Source organism: Zingiber officinale, chromosome 7B, assembly GCF_018446385.1.
Source record: "Zingiber officinale cultivar Zhangliang chromosome 7B, Zo_v1.1, whole genome shotgun sequence".
NCBI classification, from domain to species: Eukaryota; Viridiplantae; Streptophyta; class Magnoliopsida; order Zingiberales; family Zingiberaceae; genus Zingiber; species Zingiber officinale.
The window spans coordinates 103,591,116-103,614,849 of NC_055999.1; the positions used below are offsets into that span (position 1 = coordinate 103,591,116).

Genomic DNA, 23,734 nt, shown 5'->3' on the forward strand with positions numbered 1-23,734 from the left:
GGCAGAAGGAAATCCTAGTGAGTGAAATCAAGTGAAAGCCCTAGTGAGTGAAGCTAGCAGAAGGAAATCTTGGTGAGTGAAACTAGGTGAAAAGCCCTGGTGAGTGAAGCTAGGCAGTGAAGAAATCCTAGTGAGTGAAGCTAGGTGAAAATCCCTAGTGAGTGAAGCTAGGTGGTGAGGAAGTCTTGGTGAGTGAAGCTAGACAGGTTGAAAAATCCAAGTGAGCCAAAGAATTGACCGGACACTTGGCATGAGACGGTAAGTCCAAGTGGGTCAAAGTTGACCGGATACTTGGCACGAGGAGAAAAATCCAAGTGGATCAAAAGATTGACCGGATACTTGGTGAAGAAGTCTCAGCAGGTTAAGGGTGACCGAATGTCAGGCAATGAGCAGCCCCAATAGGTCACGATTGACCGGATGTTAGCAAGAAACCCTATAATCGATTACACCGAGCTTAAGTGATCATGCATTTTTCTTAATCGCTTAAGAGATAGTTTGATGAGAGTGCACAGAGGTGCCTAATCAATTAAGTCAATCGATTAGACACGACGTAAGTGATTAGAGCAATCGCTTACGACCCCTTTTGCTTCCAATAGAATGTTTCTGGTCGAAGCTTAAGTGATCAGGTTAATCACTTAAGCTATTTCTTGCGATCGAACTGTTGGGATATACCCGATGAGGTGTGTGCTAAAACACGTTTCGTAAACATACGCAACGGAAAATAAAACAATAATAATTCTTAAATTATTACACCACATGCACCACACGCATACAAGGATACAACATGTCAAACATGATTGCATAATTAAATTTTTACGGAAAGTAAATTTACGCTAGGTGTACCTTACGGATGACTTGTAACAAGAAGGGCATCAACCGTAGCGATGTTGTCAAACCTCGCCTCTATTCATTTCCACACCGAGCTCCTCAAAACAACTCCTTGAATACAAGTCTCTCCTTTGGAAGTTACTAGCCTTGAACGAAGAAGAATGATCAAGAGGAAGAGAAGTACACAAGGGAGAGTTTTCTCCCTTGTGGTGGTCACGACAACAAGGGGAAAGGCTTCCCCTTGTTGGTGACGGCAAAGAGAGATGGGAGAGGGAGAGGAGAAGAGAAATTGGGTTAAAGTTTTCTAAAAACCTTACAAGTCAATTAATGATCTTATGTGTATAATTTTCTCTCAACCATATCAATATACGGCTCTCATTAATGAGTTAGATTAGAAAGCCCAAATCTAACTCATTATCCCTTAACCAAAAATTAGTCCATTAACCCCTTGGTTTGGTTCACAACTAAACCAAGTTGGTTCATGACTAATTCATGATTAAACCAAATATGGTCCAACTCTTCCATAAGAGATGTGGCCCATCTGCACTTCCATTGCGATAAATATTTCCATATTTATCTTATGTATGGTCCAACTAAACATTTATATCTTGATATAAGAATCTTATTCTTTAACTTACTTTATGTCTTTTAAAGACTCGTTAGTGTGTGTGACTCAATAGGTTCTTGGTTTATCTTGGTCGTCCTAATTAACTACTTAATTATAGAACAATCATGAGTGGCATCTAGTAGTATATCATAATTCTCAATTAGCCAGAAAATTATAGTTCATCTTAGAATTAATTCTAAACCCTTCAGCAGTTACAGTGAGTCATGCCTCATTCCTTTCGCTCGTCTTATACCCACTTGGTTCAGGATATGCTCTATGTGTCTTGTTCTCACTAGGCTAACTATGTCACACCTAGCCTAACTAATACTTCCTTATTATGTGGATTCAAATTACTCATACATGTGTACAAAAGTCTCGCATTCTTAGCATGTGATGTTTTGGCCAAAGACTTTGAGTAATAATCCTAACGAGTGGCCATAGGATATACGTCTCCTCGCAAGGAGCGATGAATCCTCTGTGGACTATCTAAACACCTTCGGACACTTTAACTTATACCCAATCATCATGGGTCTACACCTCAATGAGATGTTTACTTAAGATGTCAAAGTATAAGTCTCTATGACCAAGATGACTTGTATACCTCAAGACGAAGGAAACTTGCACTCGTGATGTAGTAAGAACTTCACAGACATATCTATATATATGTAGAGAACCATATGAAGTCTTGCAGTGAGTCACTCCAATGAACTAGTTACCATAACTAGCATCCACGTTTAACTCTCGACATCCCAATATCTTCAGCCAGTGAGAAAACAACTTCTTGGCCTAACCAAGGAGTATAACCCGTGCTAGTCTTACAGAATTGATGGTGTCCGTATATATCAATTCGATGACTAGGGAAATTTCAATATATTCATAATTACACATGTAGAGATAATCACTAGTTGTGATTCAATCACAAATTCTCTCATGTTATGAATTATATTATGGACATTCAGTAAATGAGTTTAAGATAATCAAACATATAATATGCACTCAAATAGTGAATCTATACTTATCAAATAAATAGAAAAAAAAACATAAGATGATTGCCTTAGGACATCCGTCAAATTCTAACACAACAGAATGTTACTGAATCGATCTGGCTAATTGATTTAATAATGCTTAATCGACTGGGGTAGTCGATTAAGGTTGAAAATATAGTCGTTATGTAGAAAGAAAAGGGGTTCGCGTGCACTGTTCACCTCATCTTTTCTCTTCCACTCTCTTCATCGAGCATAAATCTTCACACCAGTTCTTGGAAGCTTCTTGGAGATAAGTTTTGTTGCACTTCCAAGATTTAAGAGGTGTCTACAAGCAAGAAGAGAGCAAGCTATGGTTTCTTCATTATAAATCTTGTAAGATTTCATTTGTATTAGCTTGTATCTTTCTCTTCTTGTGTCTACTATGTGTGTGAGTTCGTACGAGGCTTCTCTGCCTCCAGAGTATTTCCGAGAAGGAGTATTTTACGGTGGATGTGTGAGTGAGGGCAGGATCCTTGGATTAGTCACCTCTTCTTGAGGTGGATACCAAGTAAATTTTTAGCGTTAGCGTTTGCTTAAGTGTTTTTCGCTGCAACAACTTATCGAAACGAATGGAGCTAATCACCCCTGGCTCTCAAAGTGACCCAACAGATACTTCCAATATGGTAACTCCCCAAAAATGCTCATTTTCTTCCAACCATACTTGCACATCGTAACAATATATTTACCTCATCGGAACCAGATTGAGATATTGGTAGAAATTCATAGTTTTCTATTTGTTCAATGATTTTTTCACCTGAAGTATGGACTGGAGGAGATTTTCCGACTATAATATTTTTTAGAAAATTTTTCTTATTTCTCCTAAAAGAGTGATCAAGTGGTAAAAATTTACAGTGATTATCAAACCAAGATACCTTTCTTAAAGTAATGAAAATACATCAAACTCTGTCATGCAATGTGGACATGTTAATTTATAAGTCGTGCTCCATCCCAACAATATTGTGTTGGATTGTGAGAGAGGGGGGGGGGGGGTGAATCACGTTTGTCGAAAATGGAAAGATTAAAGAAAAATAATACACAAGGAAAACTCAGTCGATTTTATTTGGTTCGGAGCCTTCGGCGACTTTTACTCCAAGACTCAGGTCCTACGGATCTATCGATGGGCAATCCATTAAATGCCTCTTTCAGAACCACTGGAAGAGGTAATCGAATACAAGATAGGGATAGTGTAACACCCTACACTTCCCTTAAAAAATAGTAGTATGACAAAATTACAACACAATTAAAGTTACTAACAATTTGGACGCGTTCGTGCGTTGCTGTCAGTCTGCTGGAGATGATTGGTTGACTTGGAAGCGTAGCTCGGTGGTAGACAGACTTCTTTGAAATGAGAACAGAAAGTCGGAGTAGTCAGAAGCCCAATCGAAAGTGCAGAAGCTCGTATAAGTGATGGATATGATGGCTTGGGCAAGCACTCCTTTTATTGAGCATGAAAGGTGTCTTCCAAAGCCTTGAAGGTGCCTCTAATGTGAAAAATCTAATCCGGAATAGCCCGATCCTTATCTGGGATGAAGTTTGAATTTTATCCTACGGAAGACACCTTCTATAGCCTTAAAGATGCCTTCCATGATTAGTGTGAAGGCATCTTCCACTGCTTGAAGGCACCTTGAGCACTGTTCACCCAAGGCCTTTTGTGCTCCTTTTGCCTGCAAAAACTATTAGTCCAATAACCTAAAGATAAGTGTTAGCACAATAATAATGAGTAGTAATTAGATTCTGTCTCTCTGAGACCAAGATCTAATTAAGGTCTCAATTTAGGGATCCAAAATGGACCTAAACTGAATCGATGCCTACTATCCCTCAACCTGATGTATCCTCACCGAGTCACTCTCCTCGATTGACTTACCTTCACTTACCAACTTATAGTCAGTTGGCTAGCCTCTTGACTTACTAGGTCTTCATTCCAGTTGTCAGGTCTGCAAACCCAACTGAACTTATTTCAACTGTCAGGTCCCACGGACTCAGCTAGACTTCCTGCCATACATCAGGTTGGCCCTATGACCTATTTGGGCTTTGCACCAACTATTGGATTCCACGGACCTAGTTGGATTTCAGCCTGGTGTCAGATCCTCCAGATCCGTCAACTCCTGCACACTTGGTAAAACAATTAGATCAAAAAAAAAAACCTAACTTAACTCACTTGTCATTTATCAAAACCTGAGTTAGACCGTTAGTACAAATTGCACCAACACATTGAGTATGCTGGAAAATTACTGATAATCCATAATAATATAACATGCAATCTAAAATTAGTTTTACATGCAATATCATAAGCCACCGATCCTATATTCTATAATTCATTCAATTCGACAATCAAAGGTTCCAAGAACACATCTATATTCTTTTTGGGATTGGTTGGATCAGGAATAAGAACTGTAAGAAACATAAATTCATCTTTCATGTATATCTATGACAGTAAATTGTACGGTGTTAATATAATTAGCCAATATTAATATTGCTATCTCGACTGACCAAATGGCTGAAATCCATCTACGAAAAGTCCTAATATCACATTATGTGGTTCTATTGTAAAAGAGGAAAAATATAACATCAAGATGTTTCCATGTAGGAGAATCACAAGGATGACACATTATACCTCCATCGTGCTCATGCTCATGATGTCATATCATGTGACAAGCTATAGCAGAATGCATACAAACATTGAAGTCTAGCAGTTAATGGAAAATAATACATCACTTTCCAAGTAATTTTTTTCTTTTTCTGCCCTAGTATGCTAGTACCATGCTTATAACAAGGGTGTGTACAGATTTTGCATTCACTCAGATCGTTGTCTTCATTCCAAAATATCATGTAGTTATTTTTACAACAATTAATCTTCTTTACCAGTAAACCTAAACCACTAACTAATTTCTTTGCACTATAAAAACTATCAGTCATTATATTATCAGTAGGAAACCATTGTGACATCAATTAGCATATGTCATCGTAACATCTTTATGAAAAATGATGTTCTGCTTTCATATTCAATAACCTTACAGTAGTTGATAGTTGGGAATGACTAAAGGGAATGCCTTCCCACACTTCTCTTTCACTAGCCTTTAACATTTCATATACTTGTTGATATTCGTGTGTTGGTGTTTCATCTATATTGGAATAATCAACTGTAGCATTCATCGCATCATGAACCATTGATTGCATTGTAATATCATTATTTGATGATTCAGGCACAATAAAAGTTGTGGCAGATGACAAACCACCAGAAGACCCAATTGATTCATACAAATAAGACTATCCATGACAGTACCAATTGTAGTAATTTAATATAAAACCATTTCTACATATATGTATTTTCACAGTATCCTCATCACGGTAGGCTCTATTCTTATATTTTGAATGATTATACGGACATCGTAACTCAACACCATTTATACATTCTAGATGACTCTTAGCAAAGTTCATAAACTCTTCAACTTCAACAATAAAATCATTTATAATAAATTCATTTTCTAATCAATTGTACATTCAAGCTTTATTCATAGACATTTTCACCTAACTAATAAATTGAGAATTAAATATTAGCTTAGATTAACATACTAACACAAAATAAACAAAAGGACTATATTATGTTATACATTAACATACTAACATAACATATATCTTAATTGAAACATGTTAAATAACATAAAGTTCAATTTACTAAATTATACCTGAAGATATGTAGTTCGACCGGAGAAGAGCAAAAAATGTTATCTATTAACAAAATAAAAATAATTTATCTCAAATTTATCACAAAAAATGACAAATTCAAAATAGGAACTGCTGCTGCCGGCAGGCGCTAGCCGGCACGGCCGCTGACCGCCGCGGTCGTCGTGCCCGCCAGCAGGCAGCTGCCGATCTCCACACAAGCCACCTACGTTAGAAAGAGGAAGAGAAAGGGGGGAGAGGAGGGGTCACCGATGATTGGGGAAAATAGGAGCGAAGTCACCGCAAGTGGAAAAAGTGCGAAGGGTTAGGATTTTCTTTTAAGCGGCATTACTAATGGAATATATTTCCGTCGGTAATGATAAAGATTACCGATGGAATATTAATTCCGTCGGTAAACCACGCTAGAACCCTAAACCAATCAGGGGTTTTCCGATGAAATTATACTTCCGTCACACTACAAAAAAAATACTATTTTGGGACAAATTCTAGGATGAATTTCTAAAAAAATTTCATTGCAAAAATTTTTGGAACGAATTCTGCGACGAAAAAGTCTCAAAATTTTCATTGCCAACTTGGCGACAAATTTGGGGACGAAATTGGAGACGCATAATATTTTTGTCGCCATATTCGTTGCCAAGTTTACAACAAAAATAATATTCATCGCAAATTGCCCTAAAATTAGGGACGAATTTGGCAAAAGTCTCAAAATTTTCATTGCCAACTTGGCGACAAATTTGGGGACGAAATTGGAGACGCATAATATTTTTGTCGCCAAATTCGTTGCCAAGTTTACAACAAAAATAATATTCATCGCAAATTGCCCTAAAATTAGGGACGAATTTGGCAACGAAATTGGCGACAAATTATAATTTTGTCGCCAAATTCGTTGCAAATTCTGCAACCAAAATAAATTTTCGTTCCAAATTTGCAACAAATTTGGCGACGAAAATAATAATAAAAAATTTATGATTTACGATAAACAAAATTTTGTTCCAAAATCTAGGATGAATCTATGAATTTGTTGTAAATTTTGCAACAAAAATGATATTTGTTGCAAAATTGTCTGCAACGAAAACCACTAGTTTGGGACGAATAATTTTTTTGTTGCAGAATTTGCATCGAATTTGACAACAAAAATAATAATATAAAAAATTATGATCTGCGACAAATTAGTTTTCGTCTCAAATTTACAACAAATTTGGAGACGAAAATAAACAAAAAAATTGTGTTATGCGAACCTGGGACAAATTCACATATTTGTCTCAGATTCTGGGACGAATTCTGTGAATTCGTCCCAGATTCTGGGACGAATCTGTGAATTCACCCCAGATTCTAGGATGAATCTATGGATTTGTCCCAGAATCTAGGATGAATTTTGGGATGAAAAATAATTTGTCGTAAAATTATCAATACAATTACGATAATTTGGTGACAAAAAAAAATTGTCGCCAAATTCGTCCCTAAATCCAAAAAATTCCAGCAGAACTAATTTATTTCTACAATTTCCATTCAAATACATATCACAATAAAATTAAATACCACATCATAAACATTCAACACATCCTAATTAACATTATCACATCCTATTTAACATATATACACATCTATTAATATTTAAAATCAATTTTACAGCAATACAAATCCAAAAACTTCTCAAAAAGTTATACAAGAACTTTCTTCTTCAAGACTCCAAGATCTAATACAAGTCAAATAGTACAAAAAGTAATACCAATCCAACACCTCCTAAAAGTTATACAAGTTTTTTTCAAAATAAACAATACATACATGAACTCATCCCCATATAATCTTCTTTTCCTGCATAAAAACATACAAACAAACCAGATCATTTCTAACTAGAAAGATAATTACTTAAATTATAATTCTACTTTGCAATCCTTGCCAAGAACCACTATGCTTACAAGTCCTACAATTCAACACCTTCCTCTCCACCTTCCTTTCCACTATCTACAAATATCCTAAACATGTTGCAACCTATTTCACTAGGTTCAATTGTAACTACAAGTATCCTCAATATGATACAACATATTTCACCTCATCAAATTGTAACTATAAGTATCCTAAATATGATACAACCTATTTACTACATCAAATTGTAACTACAAGTATCCTAAATATGATATAACATATTTAACTACATCAAACTATAGTTACAAAAATCCTATTAGCTTTCAATCTGACAAGGAGAGAATGGGGTGCCTTCTTAAAATTCTTATCATATGAAAATGTCTCAAATGATGAAAATGTTAGTTAGAGCCCTAGAACCAATCATTTGATGATTATTGTATGGACTCGTTGTATCATATTCTTGTATATTAATAAAGGCATTTGTTTTGGTTATTATACTTACTTGTATTGGTTCCAAATAACTAAGTATAATAGCATCCTTGAGTAGAAGGTTCTTACCTATATCAATCGATTAGTTGAATCGATAGTGAGATGATATAGGGAACACTACTCTTAATCATTCCTAGTCAAGTATTAACATTCAGGGACAATGTTAATACGACGAGACTAGCATGTAGGTCAACTCAATGACTTGATCTCACAAGTTATGGATATGGAGATATCAAGTTGACACATGGGTATGCATTAGAGTATGTATACTGAATGACCCGCCATGAGAAAGTATCATGGATCGTTATATGAGTGTCATATACTTTCTCATGTGGCTATTAGTATGACTACTAGTCCTTGGACCTGAAGTCATCATGGTTCCCTACATAAGGAGTTACGTACTTTGGTTTCGTCAAACGTCGCCCGTAACTGGGTGGACTATAAAGGCGATTACTGGGTATGTAACGAATTATGCAGAGGGATGTGAGTGATGTAGATGGGATTTATCCCTCCTATATGACGGAGTGACATCGATATTCTTGATAGAGTGAGACCACTAAGTGCATGACCATGCCCAAATGAGTCAATATGAGATATTGAGCTCATTTGATTGAGTGAGTCTACTTGGAGTTCAAGATTTAGATTGATTAGAGGATGACACGGTCTATGCCTCACATTGATCAATCTAGATGTCTATGATAGAAGGACATTGTCATATATTGTGAGGAGTCACAATTAGTAGTCACAAGGTGATGTTGGATCTCAGCATTCTTATAACTTGGGTAGTAATGATGTGTTGCTAGATACCACTCATTACTTATGCTTCTAAATAGGTTTAGGAGCATTGCCAACGTTACAAGAACCTATAAGGTCACACACAAAGGGAAATTAGATGGAGATTAGGTTCATTTGATGAACCTAAAGGATTAGGCTCATGTGATGAACCAAATTGGATTAAGAGTAATCCAAATTGAGCTAATTGAGTTGGACTCAATTTGGTTCATGTGTTAAGTGAGTCTAATTTGGACTTAGACTCATTTAATTAATTTAACTCAATGAATAGAGATTCATTAAATTAAAATTGACTTGAACCAATAGTTAGATTAGATCAACCAAGGGAGAGAAGTGGTCAAGTTTGACTTGACTTGAGAGGAAGATGAAGGGTCAAGTTTGACTTGACCATTTGCCACCTCATTGGTGAGTTGACATTAAGTGGGCTTATGATGATGTGCCACATCATCAAGACTACTTCATGGTGTGCCACCTCATGAGGGAGATCAAGAGTTTTTGACTCTTGAAATTCTATAGAGTATATAACCACTCACTTGAAGGTGGCCGACCACTTTGTGGAGTAACAAGCTTGAATTGATTTTTCATTCAAGTCATCTTCTTCCTCAAGCTCTTCTCTTCTCTCCCTCTCCTCCCTTGGCCGAACCCTAAAAAGGTGCTAGCACACCTTTTGTTTGGTCTCTCCATCTCTTGCTTGAGTGGATACACAAAGAGGAGTGTCTACTTTGACACTCTCGAGATCCGGCGAACTTTGGGCGAGCGGGATTAAGCGAAGGGCTTCGCATCAAGTGTAAAGCTCTTCTCCTTTGTAGATCTAGTTTAGATCTTGGTTAGAAAACTCATACTCGAAGTTTTACGAAATTTTAATCTTCGCACGGATCCGTGGCATGGGAATTTTGGATTTTTCGCAACGCAAAAAGCGATTTTTGCGGCCCGAAAAATCCAACAGAAAACACAAAATCGTCAAGATGAATTAGTTGATACTAGACTTATATTTAATGCTCATGGTTACTTTGCTGCTAGTAAAACTCTAATCATAATTCATAATTCTAGCTCATAATGTAGTAGTTGCAAATTTCACCAAGTTAGTAAAAAGAATGGTGTCCTTATTTAACTCTTCTATTAACTCATCAAAAGAAAATGATAAACAAAATAAATAAATAAAATTACAAATACAACATGTTCAACTAAGAGTGTGTTACTAAATACTTACTTTTTCGCCAACATAGATTTTTGGCTCACCAACCCTACTAAAAACAAAATAACAATATTAATTAAAATAAAAAAATTGGAAGGTTCACAATCCATTAAAAACACTAAATATAAGATGTCAAATTCAAAAATTATCTCAAGCCAGTGATAAACTCATCAGTTAAATCCCGACAATCAGGCAAATTCTTGTTATACATCCAACTTCTTTCATTCTACATTTTGCCTATATTTATATATTTAAATACTATTAAAAATTAATACATATAAATCTTACCAATGAAGGCAAATTAACAAAGAGCATCATATCAAAATAAAGGAACACGCTTATATATAAAATATTACTGGATGAAATTTTGAAAGGAATAATGCCAGTACTAGCTAGAATGCCACGGGGAAGATCTACAAGAGTGTTATATGATACGAGTGTCTCTAACTACACCGAGCTCATGGCAAATTGAGACCTGCACAAACAGCATTACAAATTTAGTCAAGACCTTAACATAGTAAATCAAAAATAAAATTAATTTATATAAGAATTAAAATAGTCATCTACAGCTGCAGCCACCGGGGCAGTTGCGGCCACATGTCTGCCCCTGGGGGCAACCGTGACCACTGGGGGCATCCGCGGCCACCGGTCTGCCGCTATGGGCAACCGCGACCACCGGTCTGTCAGTAGGGGCAGCTGCGACCACCGGTCTGCCGTTAGGGTCAACCGCGACCACCAGTTTGCCCCCAAGGGCAACCGCGACCACCGTTCTGCCGTTAGGGGCAAGCGCGACCATCGGCCACGCGAGGCCAAGCTAGGCCACACGAGGCCAGGCGCGGCCAAGTGAGGCCAGGCGTGGCCAAGTGAGGCCAGGCGTGGCCAAGTGAGGCCAGGCGCGACCAAGCGCAGCCACGAGAGGCCACGCAAGGCCACGCGCGGCCATACGCGGCCAGACCGGCCACGCGCGACGACGCGAGGCCATGCGTGGCCAGGCTGGCCATGCGCGGTGACACGAGGCCACGTGAGCAGGGGCCGCAACCCGACCCCGGGCCGGGTCTGGCCCGGACCCGGCCCGGGCCCGTAACCGGGTCAACGGGCCGGTTGCCCGTTGACCCGGTTCGCCGGGTCGAACCGGAACCGGCCCGGCAACTTGCCGAGCCGTTTAAATGGCTTGAACCGCCGGTTAACCGGCGGTTCGTAGCCGTTGGGAGGGTTTTTTAAGTATTTTTTTTCAACGGTTAGGATCATTTGACCGTTTTTTGATCAATGGCTATGATTTAGTGTCCGTTACTATCAAAACTCTATAAATAGAGAGCTTATTTCATCATTTTTCACACACATCTTCTCTACTCTTAATCTCATTTTCGTATTCTCTAATCTCTACACGCTTTCGTTTTCAATTTTCAATTACAATGGAAGGAGGCCGCGGAGGTGCATCATCTCGAGCTCGGAAGGAAAGCAAATAATCCGCCGGAGGAGGACCCCAACATTCAATCCACCGATGATGAGATCGAGCATCTTCCGAATCTGACACCCGACACACAAGGAAGTACCGATGCAATTACTTCTAAGGTTCGGGAACTTCCTCCTCTAAAATCTTCTATTTTTACTAAACATTTTTAGAAGGTCACTCTTCCGTCGGGAGAAATGCGTGCAAAATGTAAGCACTGCAATGCTTCCTACAAATTCCAAGCCGGCGGCGGCTATGGGTCGTTGAAACGACATGTAGAAACGAAGCACCCGACGGAATATGGATTCGACCGTTCTCAAACACAATTATCAAGATTTTCTTCAACTAGCGGTAGTACCGATTCCGGTTTATTTTTATATTCGGATAATAAATTAAGAGAATCATTAGCTAAATTTGTTTCCATAGAACATCTTTCTTTTAGTTTTGGATCTAAATGCACATTTGAAGATTTTTGTAAAGAATCTCTTAATCCATGTGCTAAACGTGTTTCTAGGACTACACTTACTCGTACAATTAAAAAATTAGTAAAACAAGGAAAAAAGAATTTAATTGATGAATTTAGTAAATTAGATAATAAAGTTTCTTTATGTTCCGATATTTGGAGTGATCATTGGCAAACACATTCGTATATGGGTGTGACTTGCCATTGGATCGATAACTCTTGGAATCTCCAAAAAAGATTATTAGCTTATAGAGTTTTTGATGAATCACATAATGCTCATAATATCGCACAATTATTATGTTTAATTTTAGAAGAATATGGTTTAACTCATAAAATATTTTCAATATCATTAGATAATGCTAGTTCTAATACCGCTTATATAGATGATCTAAAATTTGTTTGTCAACCTATTATTGGAGGTTTATTTTTTCATATTCGTTGTGTATGTCATGTTTTAAATTTATGTGTTTAAGATGGTTTAAAAATTTTAGAAAGTTATATTAAACCAATTAGAATTGCAATTTCTTATTTATGGTCTCATCCATCTATAATGAAACAATGGGGTAGGTTTTGTAAAATTAATGGAATGCGACCTAAAAAATTCCCACGTGATGTACCAACACGTTGGAATTCAACATACCAATTATTACAAGATTCATTTCAATATAAAGAATTATTATGTTCATTTTTTGCACAAAACACTAATACTAATATATATTTATTTTCACAACAATGGAATATTTGTAGTAGTATTTGTGAAGTTTTAAAAGTATTTAATGATGCAACTGAACAACTTTCCGGTGTTTATTATCCCATTGCTCAATTAGTTTTAGAAAATTTTTCTAATATAGTTTTAGTTTTAAATGAACATATTAATAATGAATCTTTATCTCCTTGCATCTTAGCTATGAAAACTAAATGAGAAAAATATTTTTATTTAATTCCTGAAATTTATTTAATTGCATTTGCTTTAGATCCTAGATTTAAATTAGAAGTTTTACAAGAAATGTTAACTTTATATTATGATGCTTTAATTCCAATTAAAGATTCTTCTTCCTCTGATCCAGCTAATATTATATATAATGTTATAATTTATTTATATGATATTTATAATCAATATTATGCAAAATATGGAACACAAATTAATATTTCTGAAATTCAACAAACTACTAGTAGTAATTTAAAACTTACAAAAGTACAACTCTTATTAAAAGAACGGACAAAACGTCCACGGGGATCCTCAAGTTCCACACAGGAACTTGAGAATTATTTTACGACTTCTTTTGATTTGAATGAATCAGATAGCGAAAACTTCGATATCTTAAAGTGATGGTCACAGAAGGCTCAAAGCTTTCCCGTTCTCTCCGTGATCGCAAAAGAAATTTTAGCTTGTCCAGTGTCTGGAGCAGACGTTCAGTGCCGGCTGCAACATATTAGATGAACGACGATCAACTTTGTCTCCGACTCTTTGGAAGCCCAAGCATTACTGGACGATTGGACCAGAGCGGAGAAAACAATCCAAGGAATGCAACTTTCAGATGACGAAGTTGAAGATTTTGATACTGAAGGAACAAATACGACAGGAACAGGAAATGAAAGTGAATGAAAATGTAAAAGGATAAAAATGTAAAAGAACTACGTGGGCTTTGATTCCCCTAAAGGGATACGTAGGCAACTTAAATAAGTGCAAGCCCTTTTTTTAATAAATTTTAATTTCTAATTTTTAATGTTTAATGTTTAATTTTTAAATTTTAATTTTTATTAACATATTAATCTTGAACCGTGACGAACCGTGACGAACCGTGAACCGTGAACCGTAACCGTCTTGGGCGGTTAAGGTTAAGGGTCGACCTGCCTGGAACCGTCGAACCGGCGGTTCCGAACCATCGAACCGTCGGTTCCGAACCGTGGTCAAATCTACGCGCGGCCAGCCGCCGCCATAAGCGGCCTGCCAGGCGCCGCCATGCGTGGCCTGCCGCAGGCCAACCGCAGCTAGATGAAGAGGGTAGAGGGGAGAGGGGAGAGAAAAGATAAGAGAGGGATTACTTGAGCCGCCGTTGGAGATGGCTGCCGCCGCCGAGAACGAGATTGGGTTGAGAAAAGTGGATTTGGATGTGGGAGGAAGGAATTTAGGGTTTTTTTAGAAACAAAAATATTTAGTCACCATTTTTGTCCCTAATTTTGGCGATGAATCCAAGATTTGTCCCAGATTTGGGGACGAATCTTGGATTCGTCCCAAATTCTGGGACGAATCCAAGATTCGTCCCCAAATTTGGGACAAATTTTAGATTCGTCCCAAAATCTGGGACGAATCCAATATTCATCCAAGAATTCAAAAAATAATAAAAAAAAATCAATCAGAAGCCCTAAATATCGACTTAGAGATGTTGAAATTTTATGAAACAAGTTTCTTTGAATTTCTAATTTTCTCATGATCTTAAAAATATCTTCATCCATAATTTTTACATAATATATTAAGTGTGGTGATTTTTTACCACAAATTAGGTCACATTCATGTTAAAAAAATCACCACACTCAATATATTAGATTAAAATTCTGCATTAGGATATTTTTATGATCAGGAGAAAAACATAAATGCATAAAAACTTGTTTCATAAAATTCTGAGATCTCTAAGTCCATATTTAGGGCTTCCGAATGATTTTTTTTAAAATCTGGGATGAATCTTGGATTCATCCCAAATTTAGGGATGAATCCAAGATTCGTCCCAGATTTAAAAAAATAAAAAAAATCATCTGAGGCCCTAGAAATTGACCTAGAGATGTTGAAATTTCATGAAACAAGTTTCTATGGGTTCCTAATTTTGTACCGATCGTAAATATATCCTCATCCATAATTTTAGTCTAATATATTGAGTGTGGTGATTTTTTAACCCGAATTTGACCTAATTCAGGTTAAAAAAAATCATGACACTCAATATATTAGTTTAAAATTAAGGATGAGGATATATTTATGATTAGGAGAAAATTAGAAACTCATAGACTTTTGTTTCATGAAATTCTGACATCTGTAGGTCTATATTTTAAGTTTTAGACACATATCCAAACATGTGTTGAACGTTAACATACTTAATTAATAGTAAACTATCTATGTTTCACTAAATATGGAAATAAAGATATCAAAATTTCATGAAATAAGTTTCTATGAGTTTCTAATTTTCTCTTGATCATTAAAATATCATCATCCATAATTTTGACCTAATATGTTGAGTGTGGTGATTTTTTAAAATGCATTAGGTCAAATTCGGGTTAAAAAATCACCACACTCAATATATTAGGTTAAAATTCTGGATTATGATATTTTTATGATTAGGAGAAAACTATGAATGCATAAAAACTTGTTTCATGAAATTCTGAAATCTCTATGTCTATATTTAGAGCCTCTGATTCTGAAATCTCTAGGTCCCAAAAATCTGGGACAAATCCTAGATTCGTCCCAAAATATAAAAAATTAAAAAAAAAGATAAATAAAATTGGAAGCCTTAAATATGAATATAAAGATATCAGAATTCTATGAAACAAGTTTTTATGTCCTTATTTATAATTTTGACCTAATTTATTGAGTGTGGTAATTTTTTAACCCGAATTACTCTAAATTCGGGTTAAAAAATCACCACACTCAAAATATTAGGTCAAAATTATGGATGAGGACATTTTTACGATTAGGAGAATGATATGAACACATAAAAACTTATTTCATGAAATTTTGATGTCTCTAGGTCCATATTTAAGGCTTTCGATTATTTTTTTAAAAAAAATCGATTCTGGGACAAATACAGTATTCGTCCCAGAATTGGGGACGAATCCATGGATTCGTCCCTTATAATTTTTTTAATATTTTAATTTTTTTTTCAATCTGGGACGAATTCTGGATTTGTCTTAGATTTTGGGATGAATCATGGATTCGTTCCAGAATTTGGGACAAATCTTGGATTCGTCCCAAAATCTGGGATGAATTTTGCGATGAAAATAATTTTTATTGGGAATTTGCAATGAAAATATTTTGTTGCAGATTTCGTTGATAATTTGGATCGAATTTTATTTTTGTCGCTAAACTTATTGCGATTTTAGGACGAAAAATATTCGTCCCAAATTTTTGTCCCTAAATCATTATTTTTTTGTAGTGTCAGCAATTCCTAACGTAATCTATATTCCATCGAGAAATTCCGACAAAATTATAATTCCGTCAGAAATCTCAAAGTATTGCCGATGAAATATCTATTTCATCGGTATGCCCGTCTGTATTACTATTTTTTTTTAGTGTTATTGAGTACTGAAGGACTAGCTTCCTACAACATATTACCCTTTTTATTATAGACATCTAACAAACAAATAAATGTTGTTTTAATTACCTTAACCGTTCCTGTGCCGTTGTCACAGACAAGAGGTTGAATATCCTCGCCTTCTGCCATTCTCTAGTCGATCGACCTGCACGTAAAAACATAAAGTGATACAATAAATGAGTATTTGGATCATTAATGTCTCCCTTAGTATGGCTTGCCATGGGTAAGATTAGACAAATACCGAATGTGGATGCAAGAAAATGAGAAGATTAATTAAGAGAATCACTTTGAATTTTGGCTCACTTCGATTTCTTTCTTTTAAGATTTGATCGTGGTGTGGTGATTTAAAAGGGGAAAAGAATCATAGAGAGAGGATCCATTGGGCTATTGTAAGTGAGAAACAATGGACATCCGGGTACTTCTATGTGGCAATATAATTCTATGGTGTAAACTATTGTTAAATATTCAAGTAAAAAAGTATTTCTAACATTTAAATACAATTATTAATATCATGTTTGTCTATTTTACTTTTATCTAAACTTAATATTTATCTAAAAATAATAATTTTATTTTGCAACTAAAAGTGTAAATCTCACAAGGAATTAATTCCAAAATAACATGTTTGTATATGTTAAAATGCTGACACTCTCTCCCATGTCCTATCTTGGCCTTGATAGCTGTGATTTGAAAAATATAATAAAAAAGATGAGATAAGCAAACAACAAAGTCCACAATTTCTTATGAAATTCACTATTTTTTTTTATTTTTTAAAATATTGTAAGCTTTTAGTACTAAGTATTACTTAAAGTTGAGTGGAAAAAATAAGAGAAAAAAAATCAAAAAGGCCCAAATTAAGAGAAACATGCGTCTCTTTTTTAAACAAAAAAATTAAATGGGCACCTATTAGTGATTTTATTTTGAAAATACCCCTTGATCTAGTATTTTTTAACAGCTACAGATAACTACTATAATATGTAAAAAGTATCGAGTAGTTGTTATAACATGTAGAAAATATTCAATAACTATTACAACGTGTAGAAGCTATTTAATAACTGTTACCGTATATTAAGGGTGAGTTTAGGATTTAGAATTACACCGTGTAAAAGTCATCCAATAACTGCTACAATGATTAGATGTTAACCAGTAGCTGCTACAACGCGTTTAGGATTGTAGCAATTACATAATAACTTCTACAATTATTTAGCTCACCTTAAACACATTGGAACAGCTACTGGATAGCTTTTACACGATATAAATCTTAAACCTCAAACTCACCCTAAATGCGCTTCTACACGTAGAAGCTACTCAGTATAATATTATAACAGCTATATAATAACTCCTACAACTGTTTTAATGTAATTTTGATTAATTTAAAGTAATTTTAATGAAGATTAATAACTTTGATCAAGTTGATAATAGTATTTTAATATAATAGTTTTCAAAGATCTTAAATCCTAACTCACCATAAACACATTATAGCAATTACTAGGTAGCTTCTATATATTTTGTAACAACTACGGAGTACCTTCTACACGATATAAACTCTTAACCTCAAATTCATCCTAAATATGTTATAATAATTACTGGGTATCTTCTATACGTTGTAGTAACTACCGATAGCTACTACAATAACGTTGGATCAAGAGGTATTTTGGGATAAAATCATTTTAGGGTCGGCCCTTTGATTTTTTTTTTTTTAAAGGAACACTCTTTTGATAATTTGTAATATTTGGGGCGCCCTTGTGTTTTTCCCATAAAAAAAACTTTTTAATTTTGTTTAGGTTGGTTTGGAAATGGCAACCGCTAGTATTTATTTGATCCATTCTCTTAAGTACTTCCCCTTTGATGCTAATCAAGATATGCATCATTTTTTAACAACATTTTCATCATCATATTCTTTGATTTCTATTTATCTCACCAGACAATGATATACTTCATGAAAGTAACGGTAATGGAAGTTCCAAAAGGGATCGACACAATGTATTATTTCTGCAGGACAATTACTAAAACAAGTCACAAAGGGATGAACGCAACAAGCAGCAAAATTGTACTATAGCAGCAATTCAGCTTTCTCCACCAGGAATTCTACATTCTTCATTTTTAGGCAACTTTCTTGCTATCGGGCAAATGGTTCTCGATCGAATGAATTTGGTTTAGGAGGTTCTGGTTGTCCTCTAAGAGACGGTCATATTTGATAAGCAAGTCGTCTGATTGTTTCTTGAGAGCTTCTGCCTTCAGTTCGGCAACCTTTGCTTCTTCTGTTCTCTCCTGCGTCTCAAACTTTAGTCGTTTTACTTGTTGATTCAGACTTGCAATTTCTGTATCTCGCGTCTTGATCTCATCAGAACCCCCACCCTTAGCTTCTTCCAATGACCGGTTTTGTTTCATCACTGCTTCCATGCTCTTTCTTAGCCCGCGCAGTTCTCTAACGTAATGGTGCAGACGGTCAATTATGAGGGCAAGGAAAAGGGAATAACCTGCATCATGCAGATGTAGTTTATCTAATACCACTAGTAGTTTTTGCGAAATGCCGGTTTGTGTAAAATATTGATATCAATGATTCAAAATTCAGAAAGATGCATATCATCAGAAATCAAGAAGATGTGCTCATTTGCAGAACGATAGCATGGATGTTTAGCATATGAGAGAAAAAATAAATGAACACACCAGGAATACCAAATATTCAACAGTATGGCTGCCAAAGTATATAGTGGTGATATACTACAAGTCGCTATAGTCACTTTCATGATTTCTACATATTAGTTGGCCAGTCGTATTAATCTTTTACATCTGCACTATATCATGAAAATCAATATCAAATTAATTTTACTTATAAATCCATCATTCAATTCATATTTTCTTGAAGATGTGGTCTAAAACCTCATAATGTTCTTGTAAATCTAGCAATAATCGGATTACAACAGTTACTCTGTCATCATAAAAGAATTTTTGCATCTGAAAGACAACCAAGGTTTTCTAGTAGTCCAGAAGAATGATCATCCAACAAGTTGCCTCTCAGCTTCCCAGGTTATGCCTTTGGATTAGATAACAAAAATGCAGTAAGAAATAAAAATCCTTGTGCAACAGCTTTTCATCAATGCAAGAGGAGGGGAAAGTTATTGTTCATAACCTTAGCTTTGAAATTAAATCTGTTCAAAACCTTAGCTTTGATAATAAGTTATCTTATAAGTGACCACAAAGGCTAAATTTTTGGGTAGAAATTATATTGGTAACCTCTGAATTTGGAATCAGGTTGTGATTCAATCCCAGTAAGCTCTCCCCTCAACAGTCACATCAAATTGCAATATAAACAATGATTAGGCTTCAAATTCATGTTAGATTCTGGTTCTCTCTCAATGACTATAGTTGCTAAAGGTATCAAAAGTAGGAACTAATTATAAATTATTTAATGACTTAGCCTACAATTATAAATTGTGTCTAAGTTACTTTAACAGTTTTCCCCTGTCTATTGATATACATTCCTTGTTTGACTACAAGTGAATCACATAACTAACAACTCTAAGTTGCCAAGAAATAAGTTAATTCCTTTTATGAAAAGAAAAGTTGCATTACTCTTGTGAGAACTTTTAAGGAAAACATGTCACAAATTAGGAACAAGGTGACTTTATGCCTAGGTAGACATTTAGAAACAAATCTCATGCACTTATATGATGGCAACATTTAGTCATAGATCCTAAGGACTTGCCTATCCATAGGCAACATCTAGTTGAGAATCAACTAGACAAATATATCAAAACCTAAGGAGAAATAGAGGTCATGAGTGTTTATATAAATCAATTTAAAGAGATATGTGTCGAAAAAGAATTGCTAGACAACATACAATTTTAGGGACTCCCCAAGGGAATGGAGTCATTGAGAGAAGCAAGAGAACTCTCGTAGGTATGGTTAGATCCATGATGGCATCGACAAATTTGCCTATATCTTACGAGAGTAATGCCTTTCCAGCTACGATGTGGATGTTCTAACCTTTGGTATCTTCTAGACTTCTACTACTTATGTGGCAAAGGTGACTCGCTCACCCTAGCGCCCCTCGTCGCTGGCCCCACAACGAAATGAAGGGAGTAAATCACAGTGCCCGAGCGACCTCTTTAGATGGGAAAAACATAACATCACATATCTTCCAAACATAGACTTCTATTACTTATGAACTTTGGACCAGAAGTTATACATGTAATTTCTCCTAGCGTTTTCAAACTCAATTCATGAGTACACAGCACACAATTCAATCTCTAGACCCGTCAGGTGAATAATAACTCATAAAGTTTATTTATTCCACACATTTACATTACAAAGATTTTCTATCAGTTTGTTGTCCCACTTCATCTCCCATATGTTTATAGGCCTTTGCTCTATCCGACTCCTGATTAACAAAGTTGCATGACCAATCATGCTAGAGCGGGCAAAACCACCAAAATTCCCTATTTCTTTAACATTCATATCAGATCTGATTACTAACTTGCTCATGCCAAGTCTTCTTGACACGAATCTGCCGGCCCCCACAACCTGCCCTATTTCAACGACGACTCATCATGATTTGATTTTGGTATAGAATTTTTAAGTAACAATAATCGCATAACAAATTTGCAATTGTGAACTTTGATTTATTTTTAGCGATCGAAATCATATACAGAATCAGGAAAAAAATCTATAAAAAATCTTTTCCACGGAAGTTCCCTTTTTCGTGGGTTAAACTTCGATCATGATACGATAAATATGTCCACGATTCACACACACCATAATGCGATCATAAAGACGGCGGAACGAGAAAGATCTAGATGGCAGAGCGTACGTACCCATGAGGGAAGCTTCAAGGAGGTGGCGGCTCATGAGGACCTGGTCGGTGGGCGTGAGGCCGAGCTCGTCGGATCGGTTGCGGATCTGGGCCATGCTGTAGAGGCTGGAGCTGAGGACGACGAGGACGGTGCCGGCGACGGTCTTCACCATGACTGGGCCGCGGCCGCGCTTGAGGCGGTCGAGGGCGAGAATGGCGAGCTTGCGGAGCGGCGTCTTGAAGAGAAGTGACAACGCCACCGCCACCTCCGCGGTCAGCACCGTGAACAGAAGTTGGATCATCTTCCTCCCCCCAAATCGGATCGCAAGCAGCAAGCAAGGGAGATGAAATGGATCGATTCGATGGATTCCAACGCCTCCAACAGAGGAATTCTATGGGCAAAGCGAACTTGTTTTCCAAAATGTTGACGAAAAATGTTAAAAGGTCTAAAAACGGAAAGATATCCTCGAAATGTTCCACCCAACGCCACGTGCTCCTAATTAAATTCATGAGGTAATAATAATAATAATAAATGTGATATAAATTTTATAATATACAATACTTTCATTCTCACAAATAAAAATATTTTAAAGAAACATCAACGGCACGCAAAATCTATAATTTTCAAATCCATTTTCATAATATAAAATTTATAATCGTGTGTCAAAAAATATATATATATATATATATATATATATATATATATATATATATATATATATATATATATATATAGTTCAAGCTGACTACGACACATTACTGAGGGGGCGTTTGATTCTTTCCTAGGAATCGGAATGGGAATGGGAATGGGTATCAAGTATTATGGAATGGGAATGACTATGAGCTTGGGTATCATTCTTAAAAATGATGTTTGGTTAGTTAAATATTTTCAATCGGAATGAACCTAAATTTCCTTTTTTACCCTTATAGGAAAATAAGAGAAAAAATTAGATGAGAGAGAAAGTTGAATGTGAGAGAAACATATGATGAGAGAAAATGATGAGAGAGAAAGTGTATTAGGAAAAAATGAAGAGAAAGAGAGTATGATCAGAGAAAATGAGGAGAGAGTGTATGATAGGAGAGATTGAGAAGAGAAAAAATATGATGAGAGAGAAAGTATGATGAGAGAGAAAGAGTGATGGGAAAAAATGAAGAGAGAGAAAGTATTATGAGAGAAAATGAAAAAGTGAGGAGAGAGAAAGTATGATGAGAGAGAAAGTGGGTTGAGAGAAAAGAATGATGGGAAAAAATGAAGAGAGAGAAAGTGTGATGAGAGAAAATGCGAGACTAGGAGAGAGAAAATATGATGAGAGAGAAAGTGTGCTTAGAGAAAAAGTGTGATTAGAAAAAATAAAGAGAGAGTGTGTGATGAGAGAGAATAAAGAGAGAGAAAATGTGATGAGAGAAAATGAGGAGAGAGAGTATGATGAGAGAGAAAGTATGATGAAAAAATAAATAGAAAATGTGTAATGGGAGAGAAAGTGTGATAGAAGAGAATGAAGAGAGAGAAAATAAGGAGAGAGAGTATATGATGGGATAGAATATAGAGAGAGAATGAGGAGAGAGAAAGTATCTTGAGAGAGAAAATGTGATGATAAAATAAGGAGAGAGAAAATATGATGAGAGAGAGTGTGTGAAATTAAAAAAAAATTGAACAAATATACTAAGGGTATTTTTGTCTAAAACTTAATTCACAATATATTCCATCAAAACCCAAGGGAGGGGATGAGTTTCATCCATACCTAAATTTTTGGGTTTCATTCCAAAATCTTGATTCCATTCCCATTAACCAAACACAAGTTTTGGGAATGAATCCATTCCCTCATTCCCAAACCCATAAACCAAACGCCACCTGAGATCACACTCAATCTCACCACCTCACTACAAGGCCATAATCAAGGAAAAACCTCACTGTGAGGCTATGGCCAAAGCGAGACCTCGCTGTGAGGCTACCGCCAAGCAGTTACTAAAAGAGGAGAGGAAACGGGAGAAGATCGTGCATACCGACAATATGTATGTCAGTGTCGAAGATCGAAGAGGAGAGGAGAAGAGCGTGTCAGAGATCAGAGAGAAGGTTGATTAGAGAGGAAGATTTTAGGGCGTTGGAAAGAAAAATCGAGAATAAAAATCTTAATTAGAAAGTGAATTAGTGACGAAAACTTAATTGAGTCGCTAAAATAGTGACTAAAACTTATTTTGTTGCTAAAATAGTTAGGGGATTAAGTTTTAATAGCTAATTAAA

General features: G+C 35.9%; 1 protein-coding gene and 1 pseudogene across 1 annotated transcript; both read right to left on the reverse strand.

Annotated features, from left to right (window-relative positions):
* LOC122004633 overlaps positions 1–16,829 on the reverse strand; it is a 34,635-nt pseudogene extending 17,806 nt beyond the window's left edge.
* Positions 16,830–18,652: 1,823 nt separating this feature from the next.
* Positions 18,653–21,930, reverse strand: LOC122006639. Its single transcript, XM_042562208.1, has 2 exons — positions 21,515–21,930; positions 18,653–19,177 (listed from the first exon to the last, which is right to left on the reverse strand). The coding sequence occupies exons 1-2, from the start codon at positions 21,792–21,794 to the stop codon at positions 18,801–18,803; spliced, it is 657 nt and encodes a 218-aa protein (XP_042418142.1). The 5' UTR covers positions 21,795–21,930; the 3' UTR covers positions 18,653–18,800.
* Positions 21,931–23,734: the final 1,804 nt, after the last annotated feature.